The sequence below is a fragment of the Cupressus sempervirens genome, chromosome 3 (assembly GCF_028749045.1).
Source record: "Cupressus sempervirens isolate cs-2001-9-10 chromosome 3, ASM2874904v1, whole genome shotgun sequence".
In the NCBI taxonomy this organism is placed as follows: Eukaryota; Viridiplantae; Streptophyta; class Pinopsida; order Cupressales; family Cupressaceae; genus Cupressus; species Cupressus sempervirens.
The window spans coordinates 406,373,584-406,397,757 of NC_143120.1; the positions used below are offsets into that span (position 1 = coordinate 406,373,584).

Genomic DNA, 24,174 nt, shown 5'->3' on the forward strand with positions numbered 1-24,174 from the left:
AGGAGGAAAAGCTGCTGCATGTACAATTCCGCTCTTGTATATCCTCTTTGCCAAGGGGGATTGTCCTTCCTTTAGTTTGTCCCTCATCCGTATCATGTCCACTGTAGCGATATTAGTATCGGTTATTTTCTTCATTTTCGAGAAGAAGGAAGTTTTGGGCGTCATATCCTCTTTGTCTTTCTTAGCGTTTGCCCGCTTGGGATTCTTACTTGCACTATCATCCTCCATGCTCGTCGCCCTATTACGGGATGGTAGAGTGGTGGACCAAAAGGCAAGAAGAACCAAGTAGTGCAATTCTTAGAAAAGAGCGAAAGAATGGATGTCAGCTTAAGCACTCCTTGCAACTCTAGATGATGACTTTCACCTTAACTAATAATCTTACAGCAACTTTTCGGAACCCGGGATATGACATCAAAGAATTACAAATCCCTTTGCAAATTAGAAAACAAAGCCTCTAAGCTTATCCAACACTTGCCTTCTATGCAAAAATCAAACTTTCATATGTATCTCTTCTCCCAACAAAATTGCCCAAATCTGATATAAAAATTGCAGCCCCTCTAGAAAATCAGAATTTTGTCTTCCACAAATTTCGGCCCCCACAAAATTCGGCTAAGCATGAAAAAAAATCTGCCTTTCCACAAAATTCGCCCAAGCAAAGAAGGAGCAAAATTTGTAAAATCTGCCACCTAGGGCACAAATCGCAGCCCACAAAGTGGAGCAAAAATCCCCAAAAACGTAAAAAATCTGGCCCTTAGACAAATCGCCCAACAATGGCAATGGAGAAATTGCCCAAAAATCGCCAAAAAACTGCCTTTCACCAATTTCGCCCAAGTCTGGAAATCTGCCCTTGCTTCAAATTCGCCCAAGCATGAGGAGCAAATTTATTGATGAAAATGAAATGGGAGGGGACTCCCTTTATAGCAGCTTTCACCTTCCTCCCAGGCTGGCCGACTTGGTCCTATAGAGGGAAAAAAACCAAAATTAAAGCTAAGTTAGTGGCCCACTTTAAATACTTTGCCAAAATTTTAATTTTCTAAAATGAAAATTGCACTTTTAATTTACTAATTAACCACAAATTGCAAAACGAAATTGAATGGTGCCTTGGGGATGCTAAAAATTTCTATTTAATGAGGGTTTGCTAATTAATACATCCTTGAAGTTGAATTTTGGCTAACCAAAAGCCATTTCTTAATATTAATTTACCAATTTCATTAAATACCAAAAGCTTTCAAGGCAAATTTAATCTATTAAAGCCAATTTTTGCAATTTTCCTCTAAATCGATTTTGCTAAATAATTAAAATTTTATGACAAAAAATAAAATTGCCTCTAGAGTAAAAATCGATTTTGCAATTTAACTTCATCTTACAAAATTAAATTCTATTTCACCAAAAAAAAAAAGATTTTCCAAGAACCTAAGTCTAACGAAAAATTTCCTTATTTGAAAATCATTCAAATTTACAATTAAATCCAAATTTTCAAAAGAAATCGTCTAAGTACAAAATTCACAATCTTATCCTGCCAAGTTGAAATCAATTTTGAACTTATTCGGCCTAAGGATAGAACTGATAGCTCTGGAAAATCAAGTTGAAACCGGGTGAAAAATACATCTAACCTTCTCCACTGGCCCTAAAGGCGATTAAAAAGGGGGTCCCCAAGATTTTGGGGCGATGTGTGAAAACCTCACAACATCTGGCGACTCCACGGGTGAAATGTTCCTAAACATTTCGAGAAACAAGTAACTTAGAACAAAATCTCAAGATGGCCTATCCGCAAATCACTTAAGGACGAGAACTCAACAAGGGAAAGGACTCTCAAGTTGAACCTAAGCACTTTGACCATAAGTTACTCACGTGTGTGCAAATGATTTATTCCCCCCTCGACAAGAAGTTGATAGTCTCTCAGATCCATTAAACTTAGGTATTATAAATATCCTTACTTCAAAAGCAACCCGGATAGAGCTCCGCTGCCAGTCAGGCGTCTATAGCCCCGACGGAGTTATCGCTGTGGCACCACAATCACGGTTCTGCCTTTAGTGATTATCTTTATAGCACCGGCAGAGATGACTGCACACTCTTTAACCAAATTTTATCTTTATTTTCACTTTAATATTGCCTTTTCTCTTTTCTCCTGATATTTTCTCTTTTTCTTCTCTCTTTTCAATCTTTTGTTTGGTTTGCAGGCAATGAAGCTTGCGGAGGGTTTGGAAGACCACAGTGGTGCTGAAGCAGGTGTATGATTTTTACTAAGTCCAACTTCACTTTAAAACACCAAGAACTCAGAGCAATTAAGTGTGAGTAGAATTTTGTAACCATGTCAAAAGATAACTTAAGAACCTCTATAGAGTCTAACCCAAATTTAGTACAAGTCCTACCATAGACCAACGACTAAACAGATCCTTTAATCTCTGAACCTTGTTAAATGCATTCGAGAAATGAACAAGACAGACTCTGTTTTGTCCCAATATAATATAAAATCTACACACCTCGCCCATGAGTGATAACATGGAACCCTCCTTTGCACTTGCAAAGGTCCAAAACCAAAACTACTCTCCGACTGAGGGAAGCAAAAAGATCTCAAGTCAAATGACTTGATGCAAATCAAATTCAAGCTCCCTCAAAACACCTAAACTAAGCAACTAAAAGAAAACTACTCTAAACAATTGAAAGGGAAACTACTCTAACCCTTGGGCCAAATGGTCCAAGATAAACTCTATTCTAAAGAACTGAAAGCAAACCTAAACTAACTATGTACAAAGGGCTCCGGACAGAGTCCTAGGCTTGGAAATAATGCTTGAGGAATTGCCCATGGACGGGCAATGGGACATCTCCTCCAGTGAGTGTCTTGAGTCTAAATGCATTATCTCCGATGATCTTAGCAATCTGGAAAGGACCTTTCCAAAGTTTGTCGAATTTATTATGTTGTCCTTTCTTTTCATGGGCTTTGTCCCAATATAAGACCAAGTCAGAAATCCTGAAGGCCTTGTTTTGTGCTTTTCTGTCAAACCAACGTTTTACTACCCCTTGATGTTTTGCAAATTTTTCCAGGGCTTCGTCTCTTTTCTCATCTAACTGCATCAGTTGAGTCAACCTGACTTGGACTCTGTCTTCGTTCTCATCATAGTATTCCTGTATGAACCTTAAAGTTGGAATTTTCAATTGAATTGGGAATACAGGGTCTTGTCCATAAACCATATGAAAAGGAGTGATCCCTATGGACTCTTTAACTCTTGTTCTATCTGCCCACAAAGCGTATCTCAGTTGTGTGTGCCAATCTTTTGGGTTCCTGTCTAAAAGTTTTCCAATCACAGTCAAAAGGTTCTTGTTTGTGGATTCTGCTAGGCCATTTCCCTGGGGATAGTAACCTGATGAAAATTTTAAAATAATCCCGTGATCAAATGCCCATGTATGAAATTTCAAAGAAGTGAAAGCAGAACCATTATCACAAACAAAAGCAGAAGGACACCCGAACCTGGTAGTGATTCTTTCCTCTAAAAATTTGATAACAATCTCAGCAGTGCAATTCTTGAAAGCTTGGGCTTCTGACCACCGAGTACAGTAGTCAGTTGCGGTTAGAATATACCTGTGTTGTGCTGAGTAAGGTGGATTGATAGGACCGATGAAGTCAAGTCCCCACATCGCGAAAGGTCTCACCTCGATGATTGGCCGCAGAGGCATTGCCGGATTCCTTTGTTGTTTTGCCGAAGTTTGGCAAACATGACAAATCTTTACGTGCTCGTGAGTATCCTTGAACAAAGTTGGCCAATAATATCCTGCTCTTAGTATCCAATGTGCTGTGGCCAAGTCTGATCCGTGTCCTGTTCCCCATTTATCATGAAAATGTTCCAAAATATTTCTGGCTTCTTCCTTTCCGACACATCTCAAATATATCCCTTCATGATTTTGGTTGTATAATACTGCTCCTTGTAACATATATCTTCTGCTCTTGAATCTCAATGCTCGCTTCTGTACTGGATTCAAATGTGAAGGGCACCGATGATTTAACAAATAGTTGGTTATGTCCTGGTACCATTCATCGGGATGTACATCCTCCAATTCATAAACTTGTTGCACAAGTCCAGGCCCCTCTGATGCCATGGTCTGTGCCAATTGTTGTCCTCTAACCAATTTCATTGGTAGGATTTCTATGTCATATTCTTGGATAGTGGCGACCCACTTGCCTCTTCTTTCTCCAAGCTCACTCTGCATCAGTAGCGTCTTCACTGCTATATCAGGTACAATTGCACGTACTTTACTTCTCAAGATGTAGTGCCTGAATTTCTTCATTGCCTTCACCAAGGCATAAGCTTGCTTCTCCACATTTGGATAATTCAATTCAGCTTCTCTGAAAGGTGCACTCATGAAGGCTATCGGGTGCTCTTCATCTTCTTCATTCTTCTGTGTTAAAATAGCCGCGCATGCATGATCAGAGGCGAAAGAATATATATTGAATGGCCTCTCATAATCTGGACTCACTAGAACTGGTGCATTGATGATAGCATGTTTTATCTCTTCAAATGCCTTCTTAGCTACTGGAGTCCAATCCACTTTTGCATCCTTTTTCAACATGTCATTCATTGGCTTCACGATCTCAGCAAATGCAGATATGAACTTTCTCACAAAGTTGATCTTTCCAAAGAACGATTTGAGCTCCTTCTTACTTCCTGGCATGCCAAGTTTGGAAATTGCTTCCACCCTCTCTGGATCTATCATGATACCTCTTTCTGAAATTATATGTCCTAGCAATTTACCCTCGGTGACTCCAAACATACATTTCTTCGGGTTCAGAGAAATTCCATACCTACTACATTTCCTGAAAACTTTCCTCAAATCCAGAATGTGATCTTCTCTGTTCTTTGAAAATACGGTTATGTCATCCATGTAGATTATAATGCACTTGTCTTTTAAGTCCTTGAAAGCATAATCCATGGCTCTTGGAAATGTTGCGCCTGCATTGATCAAGCCAAAAGGCATCCTTCTGTATGCAAATGTTCCCCACTTTGTGGTGAAAGCCGTTTTTAACCTATCTTCTTCTTCGACTATCACTTGATTGTATCCCGAGTATCCATCCATAAATGACATCATTTGGGCTCCATTTACAATTTGCAAAACCTCGTCTAGTGATGGCAATGGATAATTGTCTTTTTCTGAGGCTCTGTTCAAATTTCTGAAATCTACACATAGTCTTATCTCTCCGTTCTTCTTCCTTACTGGGACAAGATTGGCGACCCACGTTGAATGTCTCACTGGGAAAATGATCCGCGCATCTAGCAACTTCTTTACTTCTTGATATATCAATGGTTCTAACAAAGGATTGACTGGCCTCTGCCGCTGCCTGAATGGCTTACTCCCTTCCTTCAGTGGAATTGTATGTGTGATGATAGAAGGATCATATGTTTTCAAATCTCCATATCCCCAAGCAATTACATCTGGGAATTCCTTCATCAAACTCAATATATCTGCCTTCTCCTTAGGTGTGCAAACTTTCCCAATGTGAACTATTTTGGGACAATCTTCTGTCCCCAAATTAACCTTTTCACACTCATCGCCCCTTGTGGGTTGATACTGCATTTTGTGGAACTGGTCCATGTCAAATATCCTTTCTAACTCAATAATCCCCTTTGGAATAGTATTTTCTTTTAAGCTCATAATTCCTTCTACATCAATCTCTGCTTCTTCATCCACTTCACCATCTATGATTTGCGCTGTGAAAACATCTGAATTGGTCAAGAATTTGAGGATATGTCTATCATCTTCAAACACTTGGAAATTCTTGACATTGTCTGGTACTGATGGAACCGATGCCAACTCAACTCTGAATTTCTTCAAACCATCCAACTTAATTGGTGCCAGCGAGCTTGCAGTCTGTGCGAGGGCATTTGCCACCTGATTGTTCGCTCTATAGCTAAACTTGATATTGAAGGCATCGAAGTCCTCTATCAAATCCCAAACCCTGTTTCTATATCTCTTCAATCTCTTGTCATAGCAGGCGAACTTCTGTTTTATCTGCTCAATTATCAAATATGAGTCCCCAAGAACATGTAGTATTTTGGCACCTTTCTTGATAGCGCATAACAATCCTAAAATCAAAGCTTCATATTCTGCCACATTGTTAGTGCATGAGAATTGCAATCTATGTGCCTCTAAATATGTTGTCCCTGTTGGGCTGACTAACTCAAATCCGGCTCCAGCTCCTTGTTTGGTTCTGGAACCATCGAATCTTAGAGTCCATACTCCATTTCTTTCTAGATGCTTCTCCTTTTGGAGACTCTCCGACTCGTCTATTTCATCATCTTCTTTTATTTCCGCACTGGGTGGTGTAATTTGGTTCTTTGTTTCACCCATCATGTTGCTTTCTGCTTCATCAACTTGTTGAATCTCAACCTTCTCAACTTGTTGAATCTCAACCTTCTGTTTACCATGTTGATCTTCTCGTTTTAGAGCCCCTGGTATTCTCTTTTCCACTTGTTCTAAGGCTACTGTACACAGAGAGCAAGATAACTCCGAGTGGAATGCATTGTGAATTCTGCACCAATTGGGTAATAATAAGTCTCTTACTGGTGTTCGGTTACCCAACTCCATTCCTTGTTGCACGGTCCTAGTCACGAAATTCTTGAAATTTTCAAACATGCCTTCACCCTCATCGGACGAAGCATCTGGATCTGACTCAATCAGGATCTCAGTGGAATCCCTTCCTTTGCTTATGATATTCATTGTCAATACTTCTACTTTCTTTGGTCTGTAGGTGCTCATATTTGTCTCCATAAACAATATTTCGTTTGACTCCCCATTTTCGGTCACTGTCAATCTCAACCTTGGGGTGCTATCAATTCTAATTTGATTCGCCAAACCTTTCCATGGGAGCCACATGTGGGAGAAGTCAGTAGCCATATATCCATTCAATTTTCTAGCCCAATCTCTCCCTAGGATCAATCCGTAGGTATCGGCTACATCCACTACTGAAATGTCTACCATGTGTTCCATCCTCGGATCAGATGCCAACTGCATATGTATATTGTGTAATTCTCCTACCACTGGCACTTCCGTTTTATCCAATTGAGTAACTCTTCTGTTGGAGTCCAAAGGCGTGATTCCTAACCTTCTGCAAATGTTCAAAGGCATGACGTTGCTTGATGCTCCTGAATCTATCAAACAATTGTGAAGCAACTTCCCAAACATCCTTACTGACAACAAGAATGGGGCTGGTTCCTCTTTCCCTTGATAATACACCACAGGTGTCTTATGTGCTTGCTTTGGCTTCACTCCGAAATCTATTGTTTGAGTAATCTCTTCCTTCTTCACCTTTTCTTTATTGTTCACCGGATTTTGACTCTTTTGAGTTTGTTGTTCTATAGGCGTCAATCCTTGAGCCACATAAATTGGTTGAGGCCCTAACTGGCCATTGAAACTGCTAATGTCGCCATATGCAACCTCTTGTGTAGGGTTCTCCCCCTCACCATACGAAATTTCTTGAGATGAATTTGTCATATTCGCTCCTAGAGCGTCTTGGATTGCATGCATCGAATTAGGAGGAGACCTCCCTTGAGTATGTGTTACTGTACTTTGAGTTTGAGATCCTTGTGGTTTGTTATCCTTCAAATTGTTAAGGAACGTATCCCTAACCTCTGCTATCTTCAGTAATTCGAACAAAGGGAGACTGATCTTGATCTTCCTCATCTCCTCTGTCACACTTTGTCCCAACTTCTTCAATTCTTCGTTATTGACAGTGTTGTTTCCCGTTCTTCCTCTATTTGTTTCTTGTGTCGACTGGACATTCTGTGATCTTTGAACATCTTGATTGTTCTTTTGTGTACCCTGTTGAAAATTCTGTTGTCCATTCCCACTGCTATGGTTACTCTGTTTGTATTCAGGGGCATCCCTTGAAGCATTTGGTACATTGCTCGCATTGGGGTGTGGAGGTGTATTGAAATTATTCGGGGGAATGGAGGATGTGAAGGGTCCGTCATTCCTCCTGTTGTTTCTCTGATAAAATCTTGCGTTGCTAGCCGGTTGTTGAAATGTTTGATTCCCACCTGTTCCTTGAACTAGAACGGTATCCTCCAAAGGTGGGAAAGAAAAATCCGACTCATTGTTATATTCATTTTGATTTATCACCTCGCTAACTGGCCCATTGGCTGATTCGGGTGGAAATCTTCCTTGGTGCTCTTTATATGCTTCAAATTTTGGCGGGAATGGAAACTCCTCAAAAGTCAAACACTGATCATATCCCGGGGATGGAACAATCTCATACCCTGTGACCTTCACATCTTCCTGACTATTTGACTCATCTATTATGTTTTGAAATAGGTTAGATGCCCTCTTGAACTCAGCACATCCTAACTCCGAATGTAAATCAGTCTCATGAAATCTGCAATATTTGGACATAGCGGACTCAGCTAGAAATATTCTATCTACCGGTCTACTGTCCGCTGAGGCCTGATTATCAAGTGGCGACACCACATTTCCATTGTTTGGGCCTGTGTTCCAAGTCTTCCTTTGGTTAGACTGATTGCTATATCCTTGGTCTTGTGACTGATTGTTACCTTGATAGTTGTTGTTTTGATAGTTCCTTTGATAACCACCACCTTGATTGTTTCTTTGGTAGTCTCTATCCTGATAATTTCTTTGGTATCCCCCTTCTTGATGGTTTCTTTGATACCCTCCTTGATAACTTCCACCTTGATTCTGGTAATTATTCCCTTGGTTCTGATAATTGCTTCCTTGGTTGTTTCTATGGGAACTTTGGAGTTGATTGTTCTGATTTCTCAAATAGGTGACTTCCGTGGATAGCTTCTTGACTTGGTCAATCAACTCTTTCATCTCATCCTTCTCTTCTTGTGTCCTCGTGGAGGAACCTGCACCTTGTAGATAAACTGGTACTGAGGGTGGTGCTTGAGATAATGGAGGCCCCGGGTGTACCACCAATTGATTTGTAGGAGCTTGGTAAGCAAGTTGTGGAACTGGATTGTTCGGATACCTTACACCTTGAGGTTCTATTCCTTGTTGGCCTAATTGCCTCCCAATCTTAATTGCTTTAGTGTAAGCCTCAGTTAGCGTTATAGGAGCAGGATTCGCCATCCTTGTGAACATAGCCGTCTGGCTGTCTAAGGCACTGTAGTATGCTTCCAATGCACCCGCCTCTGTTATTGTGTAAGGAGCTTGCAATCTCGTGTAGGCCTTATGGAAACGATCATTGAAGGAACTTATTGACTCTTTATCACGTCTCCTGATGTCCACAAACATTCTATGTAACTCCAGTGGTGTGGTGGGCATACCAAACTTTGCAATAAAGGCTTCCCTGAGTTGAACCCATCCCGTTATTGATGATGCTGGCAAATTGACAAACCAGTAATATGGTTCCTCACTCAATGAATAGGGGAAAAGCCTACATGCAACATCTTCTTCTTGAATTCTTCTGTTGCATAATGCCTCTTGAAACACTTTGATATGCTCTTCTGCTGTGCGGTTAGGGTTATTGACAAAAAACTTGGAGCAAAAAACCTCAGGATTCTTAGGTAGATCATGGTACTGTTGGAATGAAATGGGTGAAGCATTGTTTTGAATCCATGGTGGTTGAGCCATTGTTGGTTGATTGGCTTGAACTTGAACTTGAACTTGAACTGGCGAATTAACCAAAGCTTGGATTGTTTGACCACTTGAGGAGCTAGCTAAGTTTGAGATATCAGCTACCTGACGATTCCTTGACCTTTTGGGAGATTCTAACACAAGTAAGTCTTCTTCTTGGTGTGGTGTATTTCTCAATATCCTCTGTCTCTTATCCGATATCAATCTCTCAAATCTTTCAGGGGAAAAAGATCCAATCTTTCTATCCAGCTTGAATATAGTTCAGACCCGACTCAAGTGATTCTCTAATTCGAGTTTTCTTTGATAATAGCTTGAGCTTGTCTTTGCGCCTTTCTTTCTATCTCAAGCTTCCTTTCCAATTCTCTTTGGCGTTCCAACTTCCTTTGAATTCTCCTTTCAATAGCTCTTGCTTTCCTTTCTTCTTGATTCAATACTTCAATGGTGTCCAAATACTCTCTGGTGTTTTCACTTTCCTCCCAAGCAATTGAGCCCAAACTGGCTACAAGGTGATCCTGAAGTGTTCTCCAAGTTGCTCTAGGTTGATTTGATCTAGGAAGCACCATTCTTCTTCATACTTATCTTGAAAGTTTCTCAAAAGGGAAAATTTCTTGCCCTCCTTCTAGCGCCAGATAATGTTGATGCGAGTTTTGTGTCACTACATAACATATTAGTAATTGGATGCTTGATACAGAATATCAAATACACAATTCCTCTCTTGAAAAGTTATCTCTCATGGGACATGAGTATAACTCCAATGTTCCTTACACCGTTGGATACTCGCTCAGTTTTATCAATGTGATTTGCTGGTAATCACATAGGCGGCCTTACGTTTCCTTGTTTGAGAAAAAATTGGATCTTGGTGAGAAAATGGAGATGGTGGTTCGGTGTGAATGCTAGATGATGTTGATGGCGCGATGATGGCAATGTAGGGTGAATGGCGATGGAAGGTGAGAATGCCGATGTTTTGGTTTACTTCTCTAATTAACCTCTTCTAAGCATGAAATCTGGCTGCTCAACTACTCCTACTCCTAAGAATGGAAGGTTATCAGATGGACGGGGATCGAATCTAATGAAGGCTAACCAGCGGCCCTACCTCCATAGATGCAACGCTTCAAAGGAAAGTAAACTAGATCACCACACAAAGCCTCCCAACTAGCCGCTAGGATGCTAGTGGCCTAGTGTTGACCCCTATCAAACATCTACCAAAGCTACCATGCAACTATCCATTTTATTTTACTCTTACTCTAACAACTTGAAATGAAATTGCTTCAACTTGAAAAGAAAATTTAACTATGTGGAAGTAGAAAACATGCAATAACACCCAATGTTCTTAGTCAACATGCAATGAAAAAGAGAGCACTTTGGTATTATTTTCGCAACAATTTCTCCAACCCCTGCTCTACAAATGAGAGCCAATGGCCTTATATAGAGGTTCAAAATACAATGGACGGTAGAGATCAAAACAAGATCGACGATCCAGATTGGATCCAAAAACCCTAATTAGGGTTGCCACCCCATCGGCCAATGAGAAGATGCCACCTCATCAATGGACCAATGAAAAAAGTGCAAAAGTGGCAACCAATGAGAAGGCACCAAAATGGTGGCCAATCAGAAACAAACACTTGTCCTATTCTAGAAGAAAGAGAAAGTTGCCACTTGGGCTTACATAAGATGATCTTCTAATATAATTCTTCCTTTTTCTTTTGTTCTTTTAGCTAAGGCAATGAACTTAGCTAGCCTTTCGTTAACGTCTTCCATAGGAGGACAAGGTGTGTGCTTCGCTCGGAGTTCTGCTGACTTTGCCACGCTATTTGCTGCTTGTAGTATCCTTTCGTGATCCTTCTCATATTCCTTTGCAAACCCAATAAAAGCATTGAGTGAGGAAAGGGTGTTCAGATGTTTCCTTTTGACGGCAGCCTTTCCTAACTCATCCAATCTCGATCCAAATCCTGTCTCACTGACATCCTCCTCTCTAATACCCTCAAAATCAAGCGCCACCCCAACGTCGCTCATCATGGTCGAAATGGAAGTGTCGACGCTTGGGCCGTGTTGTGCAATCTCATCATGAATTTCTTCAAGTGTTCTGAATCTGGTAGTCAATGCGACATACCAGGATTCAACTATGCTCAATCCTCTCTCATCAACCAACCGGGCGCTTTCCAAATATGCCTCCGGTAGCCTAATGAACGCCTGCAGCCTAGGAATAACCAAATCCTTGATGGGAAGAAAATTCTTCCATTCCTCTTCAAATAATCTGAATTTGTTTCTAACAGTCACCAATGACTGGAATGTTGAGATGAAGGAGGGCAAGAAATTTCGCCCATCTTGGATTGTATCATAGATCCAACTCCTTACTTCATGTAACTGAGCTGATACCTCTTCTGAATTGCTCCCGCTGTCTTGAGGAAGGGCTGCCTGATGCAGCTGTTGGATTGGCTGGCAATCTCTCCAATATTTGTTTTCGGCCTCCAACTTTACTATCCTTTCGTTTGCCTTCCTCAATCTTTCTCTGATTGATGCTATGCCTTCCTGAACCTCCTCACATTCCATATCATCTGTATTTCTTCCCAAATTATGTTCTACTATTTCGTACTCCCGGGCTGCAATCTCATCCGCTGCCTTATTGACTGTTGGTATAGCAATTTGAACCCTTCGGTGACCATCACTGTCGCTTCTGATTACCCTTGCCATCGTATTTGCCATCTGTTTTTGGTTCTCGCTATCATCCTTTTCTATTAGTCCTTGGATATCATCAACTGCGTGAGCCATTACCACCTCGCCTTTCGGCATAAGCATTTGCCTTAACCATAGTGGTGCAGTGCATCTCCCCAAATCCGGATTCGGTCCGACCAACAAAGCATCACCAACGGCCTTAGACGCCTGACTTATCTCTTCAATATCAATCGGCCCATCTTCTTCTCTACTAGTTTCTGCCATATTTCCTTGCTGGTTCTCCGAGAGAGGGGAGTACTCCGTACTTTCACTGTAGCCACTTGATTCCGAATCAGAGCTCACCTCCACTGCGGCCCCTTTATCACTCGAATTGACCTCTTGGCTTCTAGTCTTAGTTATACTCTCCCTTGACGGTGCTGCCCGCTGTCTCTTGGCTGGAGGTTCCGAACGTTCTTGGCTTTTCTCTACCTCCAAAGCCCTCTTCTTGCTATTTCTAACTGTCTCCGATTGCCGGCCACTTCCTTCACCCTTCTGTCCGATTGATTCTACTAGACCTTCCTTCGGTTTCATCATCTCATAAGTAAGGAGAACCTTTTGTCTTTGTAGCTTTCTCAACTTGGCATTATACCACGACTCGGTATGCAAATCTACTGTCCTTGTGACTGCCTCCAAGGAAGGATCCTGATGATCGTCCCAATCCACTGGATTCAACTCTGTTCCAACTACTGTCTCATAGTCTTCTCTCAACACACTACGATCATCCTCCAATTGATCGGGAATATCAAGGCCTCTCCATCTGATATCTCTCATCATGTTCACCGACAATCTCGAGAAAGCTAGCTTTCTCACGTGAAAATCATCCTTTGCATTGGCCCAAAAGTCCTCTATAGTGGGAACATGCTTAAACTCGCTTCCATGAGATGCCTTGATAAGACCAACAGGGTCGAATCCTTGCCTTGCTCTGTACCATCCTAGATGATACCACTCCAATTCCTTTTCCGCAGCCTCAAAGGTGGCCCGATTTGGGCAACTATCATTGCCAATTATAATTGAGAAGGAAACGCCTGTTTTCCCCTCATTCCTCATTACTCTATCATAGTGCTCAAGCTGCCTAGCCAATTCCATCAAAACTACCTTGTCAGGCGGGTATCTTGGAAGCCTCTTGGGACAAACTGTACTTCCTGCCACTCTAATGTATGTGAATTGCGAGAATTGGATGAACCAACTCCCAAACTTCTTAATCCTTGCTTCTGCTTCCGATGAAAGTCTCTTAGCAGGCGCCCCTTGTAATACCCTTACTGTCTTCATGGCGAATGCATCGCAAAACATCTTGTAATCCTTGTTATTGTGCAAATGAAGCTGCGGATAGCATTCATGCACCAAATATTGCCCCGGCCCATTACCAATCTCTCCTAAGGCCCTAAGTCCCGGACTCTCATACAATCTAGCAATTAAGTAAAACAGATAGGATCCCATGTAGAATTGCCTTTGGTTTTGAACTGTTCTAAGTTGCAATTCTAAATTTTCACTTATGATCCTAGCCCAATCAAATTTTCCTTTTCCCTTTTCAATTTCATCAATGAAGAAGTACATCCAGTTTTCGAATTGCATAGCTTGAGCTAGGCCCATGATCCGGCTGAGAAGAACAATGAGATCACCATATTCCGGCTTGAAATCTGCCACTGTAAGCCTTGTTGATTTGTTAACTCCTTTCCTTCCTTCGTGTATCCAATTCCACTTTAGATGTGAGAAGTAGGCCTCTTGGTTACCTTGAAATGATTTGGCCGCCTGATCCACCATTACAACTGTCATGCCCTTGCTCTGGGGAATATTAAATGTCTCTTCAATTGCTTGTTCGCCAATGTTGGCCAACACTCTCTTCCCTTCGCCAAAAATGATGGATTTACTGTCTAGATCAAATCTGGATGCACACTCCATAATCAATTCCGGACAAGGCAAAGTAGGAGGAAAAGCTGCTGCATGTACAATTCCGCTCTTGTATATCCTCTTTGCCAAGGGGGATTGTCCTTCCTTTAGTCTGTCCCTCATCCGTATCATGTCCACTGTAGCGATATTAGTATCGGTTATTTTCTTCATTTTCGAGAAGAAGGAAGTTTTGGGCATCATATCCTCTTTGTCTTTCTTAGCATTTGCCCGCTTGAGATTCTTACTTGCACTAGCATCCTCCATGCTCGTCGCCCTATTACGGGATGGTAGAGTGGTGGACCAAAAGGCAAGAAGAACCAAGTAGTGCAATTGTTAGAAAAGAGCGAAAGAATGGATGTCAGCTTAAGCACTCCTTGCAACTCTAGATGATGACTTTCACCTTAACTAATAATCTTACAGCAACTTTTCGGAACCCGGGATATGACATCAAAGAATTACAAATCCCTTTGCAAATTAGAAAACAAAGCCTCTAAGCTTATCCAACACTTGCCTTCTATGCAAAAATCAAACTTTCATATGTATCTCTTCTCCCAACAAAATTGCCCAAATCTGATATAAAAATTGCAGCCCCTCTAGAAAATCAGAATTTTGCCTTCCACAAATTTCGGCCCCCACAAAATTCGGCTAAGCATGAAAAAAAATCTGCCCTTCCACAAAATTCGCCCAAGCAAAGAAGGAGCAAAATCTGTAAAATCTGCCACCTAGGGCACAAATCGCAGCCCACAAAGTGGAGCAAAATTCCCCAAAAACGTAAAAAATCTGGCCCTTAGACAAATCGCCCAACAATGGCAATGGAGAAATTGCCCAAAAATCGCCAAAAAAGTGCCTTTCACCAATTTCGCCGAAGTTTGGAAATCTGCCCTTGCTTCAAATTCGCCCAAGCATGAGGAGCAAATGAATTGATGAAAATGAAATGGGAGGGGACTCCCTTTATAGCAGCTTTCACCTTCCTCCCAGGCTGGCCGACTTGGTCTTATAGAGGGAAAAAAACCAAAATTAAAGCTAAGTTAGTGGCCCACTTTAAATACTTTGCCAAAATTTTAATTTTCTAAAATGAAAATTGCACTTTTAATTTACTAATTAACCACAAATTGCAAAACGAAATTGAATGGTGCCTTGGGGATGCTAAAAATTTCTATTTAATGAGGGTTTGCTAATTAATACATCCTTGAAGTTGAATTTTGGCTAACCAAAAGCCATTTCTTAATATTAATTGACCAATTTCATTAAATACCAAAAGCTTTCAAGGCGAATTTAATCTATTAAAGCCAATTTTTGCAATTTTCCTCTAAATCGATTTTGCTAAATAATTAAAATTTTATGACAAAAAATAAAATTGCCTCTAGAGTAAAAATCGATTTTGCAATTTAACTTCATCTTACAAAATTAAATTCTATTTCACCAAAAAAAATAAGATTTTCCATGAACCTAAGTCTAACGAAAAATTTCCTTATTTGAAAATCATTCAAATTTACAATTAAATCCAAATTTTCAAAAGAAATCGTCTAAGTACAAAATTCACAATCTTATCCTGCCAAGTTGAAATCAATTTTGAACTTATTCGGCCTAAGGATAGAACTGATAGCTCTGGAAAATCAAGTTGAAACCGGGTGAAAAATACATCTAACCTTCTCCACTGGCCCTAAAGGCGATTAAAAAGGGGGTCCCCAAGATTTTGGGGCGATGTGTGAAAACCTCACAACAACATGCAAGCAACATGCAAGTATACACAACAAACATGAAGTACATGCAACCTTTGAAAATCAGAGATTTTTGTTTAAATCAAGATATCATGCAATCAAAAGCCTCGACCAAGCTAGCGATCTTCAACAAAGATCTTTGAAGACATACTACTAATTTTATAAAATATCTCTAACGATTTTTATTGCAAAAATTTGAAAAACAAACTTTGGGAAAAAAATCTATATATCAAAAGAGGCTCGAATTTTTTTTGAAAAAGTTGCCAAATCTTTATGAAATTCGATTGACCCGCTTTGATACCACGTTATGGTAAATTGATTTTGTGTAGTTGTATTAAACAAAGGAGATGGAAGCCCCTTATATAAATTTACAAAGACAATGTTTCTAAAAGAAATAATTGTGAACTAAAGACAAAAATAGAAACTACTCAATAAAGTAAAGGCTAACTAAGATGATCATTAAAGGAACATTATACTATTCTAATAAGGTCAGCATTGAAGATTCGGTGTGCTGATTCATGCAGGAGATCTGATTTTTTCTCTGGTACGAACGGTTGATGTTTGGTAGCTTTAGTCGGATAACCTATGAATAGATATAATTATGTATGAGATATAATCTATAGGTGTGTTTATATATATATATATATATATATAAAATTAATTTTTTTATTATATAATTTATTAAATGGATAGACATGTCCCATGAAGGGACATGTGTCTTCATGGCTTATGCTCATTATAAATACAAGAGGTCATTGCTTTTGGAAAACACATTCTGCTTTTGGAAAACACAACAATTTGGCAGTGTTTAGTACATTTACAACAATCCTCAATAAAACTAACATGGTATCATAGCAGGTTCCCTACCTGCCTGTGAGGCTTGAGGATTAATAAAAATGAAGACTTATTATAGATGAACAAAATATATTAGCAGATGATGTCATCAATACCTTAATTCCTTGTTTGGGATGAAGTTGATAGAGAAATTAAAAATTTCCTTATGTAGGGGTATCACACTGCATTTTTGTCTGCAGAGAAGAAAATCATTTCCTTTGTATCATACGCAAACAATTCAATACTTGGTGATTGATGTGGCTTGCAATGATATGGACAATGGTTTAAATTTTTTCAATTTTTTGTTGAACGATTTGCAACTCCAGAAGATCAAATGAGATAGTGAATATTCACCAAGAGCTCCACTATTTACAAAGTTCTGCAGTTGAATTTTTGTGCTAGAGGCTATCAAGAGCCACAAATGGTGAGTTTATTCAAAATGTAAATGTTGTGAATATAAGACAAGATGCTTGGAGTTTGGTATTCAATCATTTGGAAGCTACACTTGGCTTCTTTAGCGCTCAATCAAGAAGAACATCTTACATCCATAGCTTGAAACAAAACCATCATTTGTATAGTAGATTGTAAAGGGGTGCTTGAAGCCTCTGCTGAAATCTATATACTATGGTTAACACCCAAACTAATAGAGGTCAACAATTCAGATAAATCTCAGTTAGTGTTAAGAATGAAGAATAACTTAAAATACAAATATATATTATTGCCATTGTGGACAAGGAGGGACTGCGCATTAAGCGGAGTATGATTGATGGCAAAAATTGAATGGAAGAAAATGATGGAATTATAGAACGTCTATTAGAAAATGGAAAAAACACTACTGTCATTAATGCCAGATAAGAAAATATATTGAAAACAAGATATTATTAGGTCAACCCTTGAAGGCAGATAAACATATGATATGTCAGCACACGGATATTAAAGGAAGGGAGATTGAATGTAAGGGGAACAAAGAAAGCCTAAACGCGTTGAAATTGTTAGAAATGCTTTAGAATAACTGAGAGGGGGGTGAATCAATTATTCAGGGTCCAAATGTCCAATTAAAACTTTTTCATCAAATTAAGTGAGCTTATAAAATTGTTTGTTCATCCAAGCTTAAACTTTCCTACTTAGCAAGTTACTGTAAATCAACATGCAAGCATAACACATGAAAGATCAACACATAACATAGTGATTTATGTGGAAACCAAATTTGGGAAAAATCACCAGTAACATGGTACTCAATTCTCACTCTTCTGAAGTGATGCCTTGTGAAAGGATTGCCCTGTTAAAGGCTACAACACGTTGTTAAATGTGACCTAGTTAAAGGATTTAACCACCTTGTTAGAAGTGGGCCTGGTTAGAGGACTTTAGAACATTCACTTGGAATGCCACCCTGTAAAAGGATTTACAAATGGCTGTTAAACCAACCTAAGTCCATAGGATTTTACCCTAGCTTGCACAATCGTTAGAGAGTAACAACAAGGGCTTTTGACCTGATACAACTCACAACTTAACTTGCAGATTTCAAATCTCTGTTCAACTCTTCACCATTTGCCTGGCTTTCAGTCTCTGTAGCTTTGACAACTTGTCCTCCTTTCAAGCATTGTCTCCTTGAGTCTCCATGCTCAATGTACCAGTGCAATCTCCACTATGACCACTTATTGAAGCAGAGTCTGTGTGCTCTGTTCTTCCTTCACCTTCTCCTTGACATCCTTCAACAATATCACAATTTGGCACACCAGCAACTCTTGCTTCTTGGCCCGTGACTCCTTAAATAGAAGTTTGGAATTGCTTTTATTGCTCGATTTTTCCCTCCTTTAATTTCAATTTGAATGGATTAGGTAGGATTCATTGAATCTAACCCATATCTTGATTCTTTTAGAAACATCATGAATAATCCTCTTGAATTTGCCTAAAAACGTTTTATCTAAAATTCTGTGCGACCAACTCATCATTTTATCTTCCATTTGGTTCACAAAATTCAAGGTAACAAACTTGTCAATTTAGATCTGGCAAATCTTTGCCTTTTCCAATAATGCAACAACTCGACACTACTGAAATTCTGGTGCTCGGCACATACTGTGTTACTCGGCATCAACTACATTTGACTGATGCTTGACACCTACTATGGATTCACTCGGCATTCTCTAAGTTTTTCTGATGCTCGGCACACGTTACTTTGCTCGGCATTTGAACACGCTTGGCTCCTTCTGTATCACTCGGCACATACTAGATTTTGCATTTGCTCAGCACTAACTAAAAATAAGCTTGGTTTGAACTAGCTTGCTTGGCACTCACTAATGAACTTAGTTAAGCGCTATAGTCAACCTTGTTTCAACTTATTCCTCCACTGTTTCTAAGTGTGGCAAACCTCTGTATCTTTAAATATATTATCAATACATCATTTTACTATTGTCTTCACTAATCTTTGCACTTAATTACGAAACCATAACTCAACCTTTCCCTTAGGTACTCTTGTTACATCTTGTTGATTAAATCCTCTTCATTAATCAACTAAATGATAGTACTTGGATCATATAAACAATTGTCATTCTAGCAAATAGCAGGTTTGACATCAGTGACAAAACAATGATTGAAAACATTCTTTATCAACAATCTTCCTCTTTGCAATCAATCTTCTTCTTTCAATGATTTTTTCAATCAGATTTCCAACAATCGCCCTCTTTGATAGTACTCCTTTTCAATCAGAATTCCAACATAAATTCCATTCTTAATTAAATTGCAAGATAAGGATTTGAAAGGAGATAATAAAACATGTAAGTAGGGAAGTGACCATATATTATGAGGCAGCAATGGAAATAAACAAAGAGCAAGTGACTTATTTAATTAAGAATTTGTTAATTAAATATAATTATTATATTTGTAACTTTTGAAGTCTAAAGGTGACAATGTCTGGAAGAGATGTTTTTCTTTGCCTAGAATGAAAAGATATATATACAAGGAGATCATTTTGAAGAAAATATTAAGTGGAATTTAAGACAAGGAGAGAGATAAGTATTTTTTGTTTTATATCTTAAAATCACCTTTATTTATTTGTATTTTCAATACATACTAGAAGAGCTATGTGCCTTGATCCTTTCCTTAGAGATGTTATTGTAGAAAAAGGAGATTAATATTAGATTCAGAAGGAGTCTGACACGTCTTCAAAGTCAACTTTGCATGAGAAGCTTAGATGATTGATATCCTGAGGGAGTTTGAAAGTTCTTGTGTGTGACTGTGATTTTAATGAGTCTACCCCCTGTGTACATCATGAGGAAGTGATGACTTCTAAAAGGTCATCACTTGTATTTGCAGAAGTTATTGGAAGGTGACAATCTTACAATAACTTAAGTCATGATATATATTTTATGTAAATGTTGAAATAGAGCATGATGGATTATATATTGTAAATCAACAACTAAGTGTTAGATGTCATTCACTTGACAGTCTATGAGTTGTTTGTATAGATATATAATATGTATTTGATGAATATCATTTGTTGATATTCTGTAGACCATTAACTTATTGAGTACTTGGTGAATATCGTGTGTTGATATTCTAATAGGCTAATACTTAGAGTATTTGGTGAATATCATGTGTTGATATTCTTAAAGGCCAATACTCATGATCTCAAATGTGATATTAGAATGGTGGATATCTCCTAATCAAGGATATCCTTAAAATTTGCTATTCCTAATATTACCAATGGTGTAATATCTGTCTTGTGTTTATCCTCCCTAGCTAATAGGGAGTGTTGATGTTTGGTAGTTTTAGTTGGATAACCTATGAATATATATAATTATATATGAGATATAATTTATATATTTGTGTGTTCATTATATATGAGAATAAGTTTATTATTATATGAGATTAACTGATAAATAATAATAATATTATATATATATATAAAATTAAATTTGTTATTATATTAATTATCTAATTGACAAATAGACATGTACCATGAAGGGACATGTCTCCTCATGGCTTATGCTCATTATAAATACAAGAGGTTGCTGCTTTTGGAATACACATAACAATCCGGCAGTGCTTAGTACATTTACAGCAATGCTTTATAAAACTAACACAAACATCGTCTTTTTCCCCTCCTATGACAGTGCTGGTCAAATGAGAGAGTATATCAAGCAATTTTGCAGTCATGAGAATCAATTAATCATATCTACACATGCTCAATTGTAAACAATAGGCCCATAATTTTAAAATGATGGTAATAAACTGGTATGCCAAGAGACAATATCAACATTATATGGGAATACATTAGATAAGATGGGACAGGATAAGATAATTTATTAATGTCCAACTAGAGACCACCAAAAGGGTCTAAGGGACTGAAAGTTACAAGAAGAGACAGCCAGCCAGCAATAACTGCTGTTATTTTTCTCTTCTTTTATTTCAAAGAAGCATTTGACCATTGCTACTTGGACTGTATAACTTGTGTCATGACACATCTGATATATCCAATTTTGAAACTCAACCCATATTCTAATGTATTTGCACTGTAAGTAGATTGCCACTGTGGTGATAGATATTCTGCTATAAAGTGGATGCCTCCTATCAGTATCAGTAACCTTTTAAGAATATCCTGTTTGCTTTGTTCCAGTTTCAATATGAATTATCTATAATTTCTATTCTCTGAGGGAAAAATGTTTCTGAATAAGGAATAAATTTAAATAGTACCATGTAAGATGCATTTGTTATTCTGTAATCACAAGTCATTTTTATTTGGCCTTTTCAATTCATTAATAAATATTTTCTATCATACTTTCTTGAGATGTATAATTATTGTTTTACGAGTAACAATGCACCAATTATACACTTGTCATTTTGAAATATCACAAGTGTCTAGATTAAATCCCAAAATTAATGATTTTCCTCAAGTGGGTGATGCTGATTTTGCATGACTTGGTTCTTGAGTTAGGTATGTTTTGCTTATCTTTACTTTGTTGCTACAGAGGGTTCGTAGGTTCAATATTAATTTTCTGAGGTTAATGTCTTCATAAAATTAGGATGAACATCTAATAATAATTAGTGTAATTTAGTTTCAGAGGGGTACACAATCGTGTGAATGCTTAAGATTCTAGATTTTTTAATCTCTTCCTTTATGCTGACAAATGTTTACCATCAAAATAAATATTTTTAACTCAACCAATGTTGAGTTTTAGGATGCAATTATGAATTATCTTTGGTCTGCAGTAAGTATGGTCTATTCATGTTTAATCATAGGGATCTATATGAAAGGATTTCTTTTCTGCTTGTACTAGGTAAACATTCAGGGCAGTGGCCAAGAAGATTTTCCTGTTATAAGAGAGAAAAGATATTTGTTTGCAGCAGAGTTTCATGATGTTAAATTGTAGTCGTGATTGGTTTCTCATGAAGCTGCTTCTCCAGAAAAATGATAAGGTCAGACCTCCTAGCTTTTTTTGCAGTTCTTTAAAATTTTACCACTACTGCTAGATGGTGATTTCAGGAGATAACACTGTACTACATATACTATTGCTTCCATAACTGTACTCAGCTGCAATTTCTTGAATGTTTACTTTCTTTTCATATGTTCTACACTTTAAGTGGTAGACATCTGTGTCGGAAAAATATAAAACCAAGATGCAATGCACAAAATTATCATGTTTAATGCAAGATTAGATTTCAACATTGGAGTTATAATTTCATCATTTGAAGATGACAGTTTTTATAAAAATAGCAACCGTAATATATAAAAGAATATGAATGAGTATAGAGTATGAAGAGCTTATACTTTTCTGTAGCAAAGCACCAAGGTGAATGTGAGAATGAGAACAGGAGCATTGATTATATGAGCTATAACAATTTTGAGTCTAGCCGTTATCAAGCTGCACAAGGTGAAGTCTAATCAAGAATATCTCTAAAAATTGAAGGATGTGTGTGTGTGTAAGCAGAAGTTGAGGGTACATACCGATTCTAGCAGTACCTATAGCTTTAATTTCTCGGCAAGAATCAGTACAACACAATTTTTATGTATCTTGCAAATGATTTTGATGCCATGGGTATGATGGTGTTAATTACTATCCAGGGTATGCCAAGGAAAATGTTAAAAGTGAAAATAACAACATACCAATGGGATGCTTCCCTAGGGTTTGGTGATGTCTCTTATGTCCTGGATTGTTCAATGGATCCAGCAACTTGGAGATGACGTCCTTTTGTCTTAAGGACTTGATGGCTCACTCCATTGTGCATAATTATAAAAAAAAGTAAGTTGTTCACGGAAAATTTCTAGAAGCATTGTTATTGCGAAATCAGCCTTTTTTATATACTTCTTGAAACTTTAGTTGCTTCTACTTTGTTTGAATTATACTAATAGCTGTCCCTTGCTATACCCCTAGGGTTCCCAAAATTTGATTGATTTTTCTATCCCTTAAATTGATTTTTCCATCCACTAAACAGTGACCCTATGTCCGAATCTGGCTGTCTTGAATGCTCACTGAAATTCCGAAAAGAAGACAAGTATAGGAACTTTTATGTGTGGGGTCTTAAATGCTTATAAAGGTTTAACACATTCTCAATCAATGTTGGAAGTTGTTTGATTAGTTGTAATTGACAACTATAATACCATGTTTTATGAGCGGAAATAAACTCTAAAAGTCTTGGATTTGGAAACAAAAATTTACCTGAAAAGTGAAATATTAATTTTAAGAAGTTAGAATAAAATAGCCAATAAATCAGAGAGCAAACTTGGGGGTGGGTATTGTTGGTTCCGAAAACTGCAGATTAGAATTCCAAGAGCCCGCCACTCCTTCGATAGGATTCCACAATCAGTTCTGGCCAACGAATGAGAATCACCTTGATTCCCTTGCACTTTAGGCTCTGCTACACCTAGGCGGGTAAACCTTCACCTCAAACGTTGATTGTCTGGTTCAAGGCTTTTCTATAGCAAATTTAAGCTTTGCAAGTTCTTCGGTTGGCAAGGTCCTCAAACTCGATCAAAATGAAATTGAATGCTGAGTGTTTGAATTGAATGAATTTGTAGAAGGTTTTAACGTCGGATTTGAGGTTTGTAAGAAGGAAGTCATAGATGTTCTGATTTCAATGATAAAAAAACCATTGCTTTAGCTTATTCGGGCAACAGAGTCAACTACAATGAAGATTATAACGTACAACTCTATAATGTTCTATACACATAAACTATAAACAATTTAATAATCAAGATGCGATGGATCAAATATATATACACAATTCTAAACTAGTGGAAATTGTGCTTTAACTCTTATGTCGGGGAGACAGATTGGACACAGATTCAGAAACAATTAAATATTTCACAATATTTGTGATGATCGAGTTTAAAATGCCATAAATGACCTTGTCCACTTAGCTAACATAAAATGCTTACAAAATTAAAAAATGATTATAAAGGACAAATCAACTGTAGTTTAAATCTCCATGTCTTCAATAA

The 24,174-nt window shown here is 38.2% G+C and overlaps 1 protein-coding gene across 3 annotated transcripts in view; it reads left to right on the forward strand.

Moving 5' to 3' along the window:
* The window catches only part of LOC149566727 (putative serine/threonine-protein kinase SIS8), a 256,215-nt gene that overhangs the window by 12,428 nt on the left and 219,613 nt on the right, over window positions 1-24,174 (forward strand). For all 3 annotated transcript variants that reach the window (XM_089820069.1, XM_089820068.1, XM_089820070.1), the window contains one exon: window positions 22,013-22,151. In XM_089820069.1, coding sequence (XP_089676195.1) covers window positions 22,144-22,151 — 8 coding nt within the window. In that variant the 5' untranslated portion in view covers window positions 22,013-22,143. The remainder of the gene's footprint in view (window positions 1-22,012; window positions 22,152-24,174) is intronic.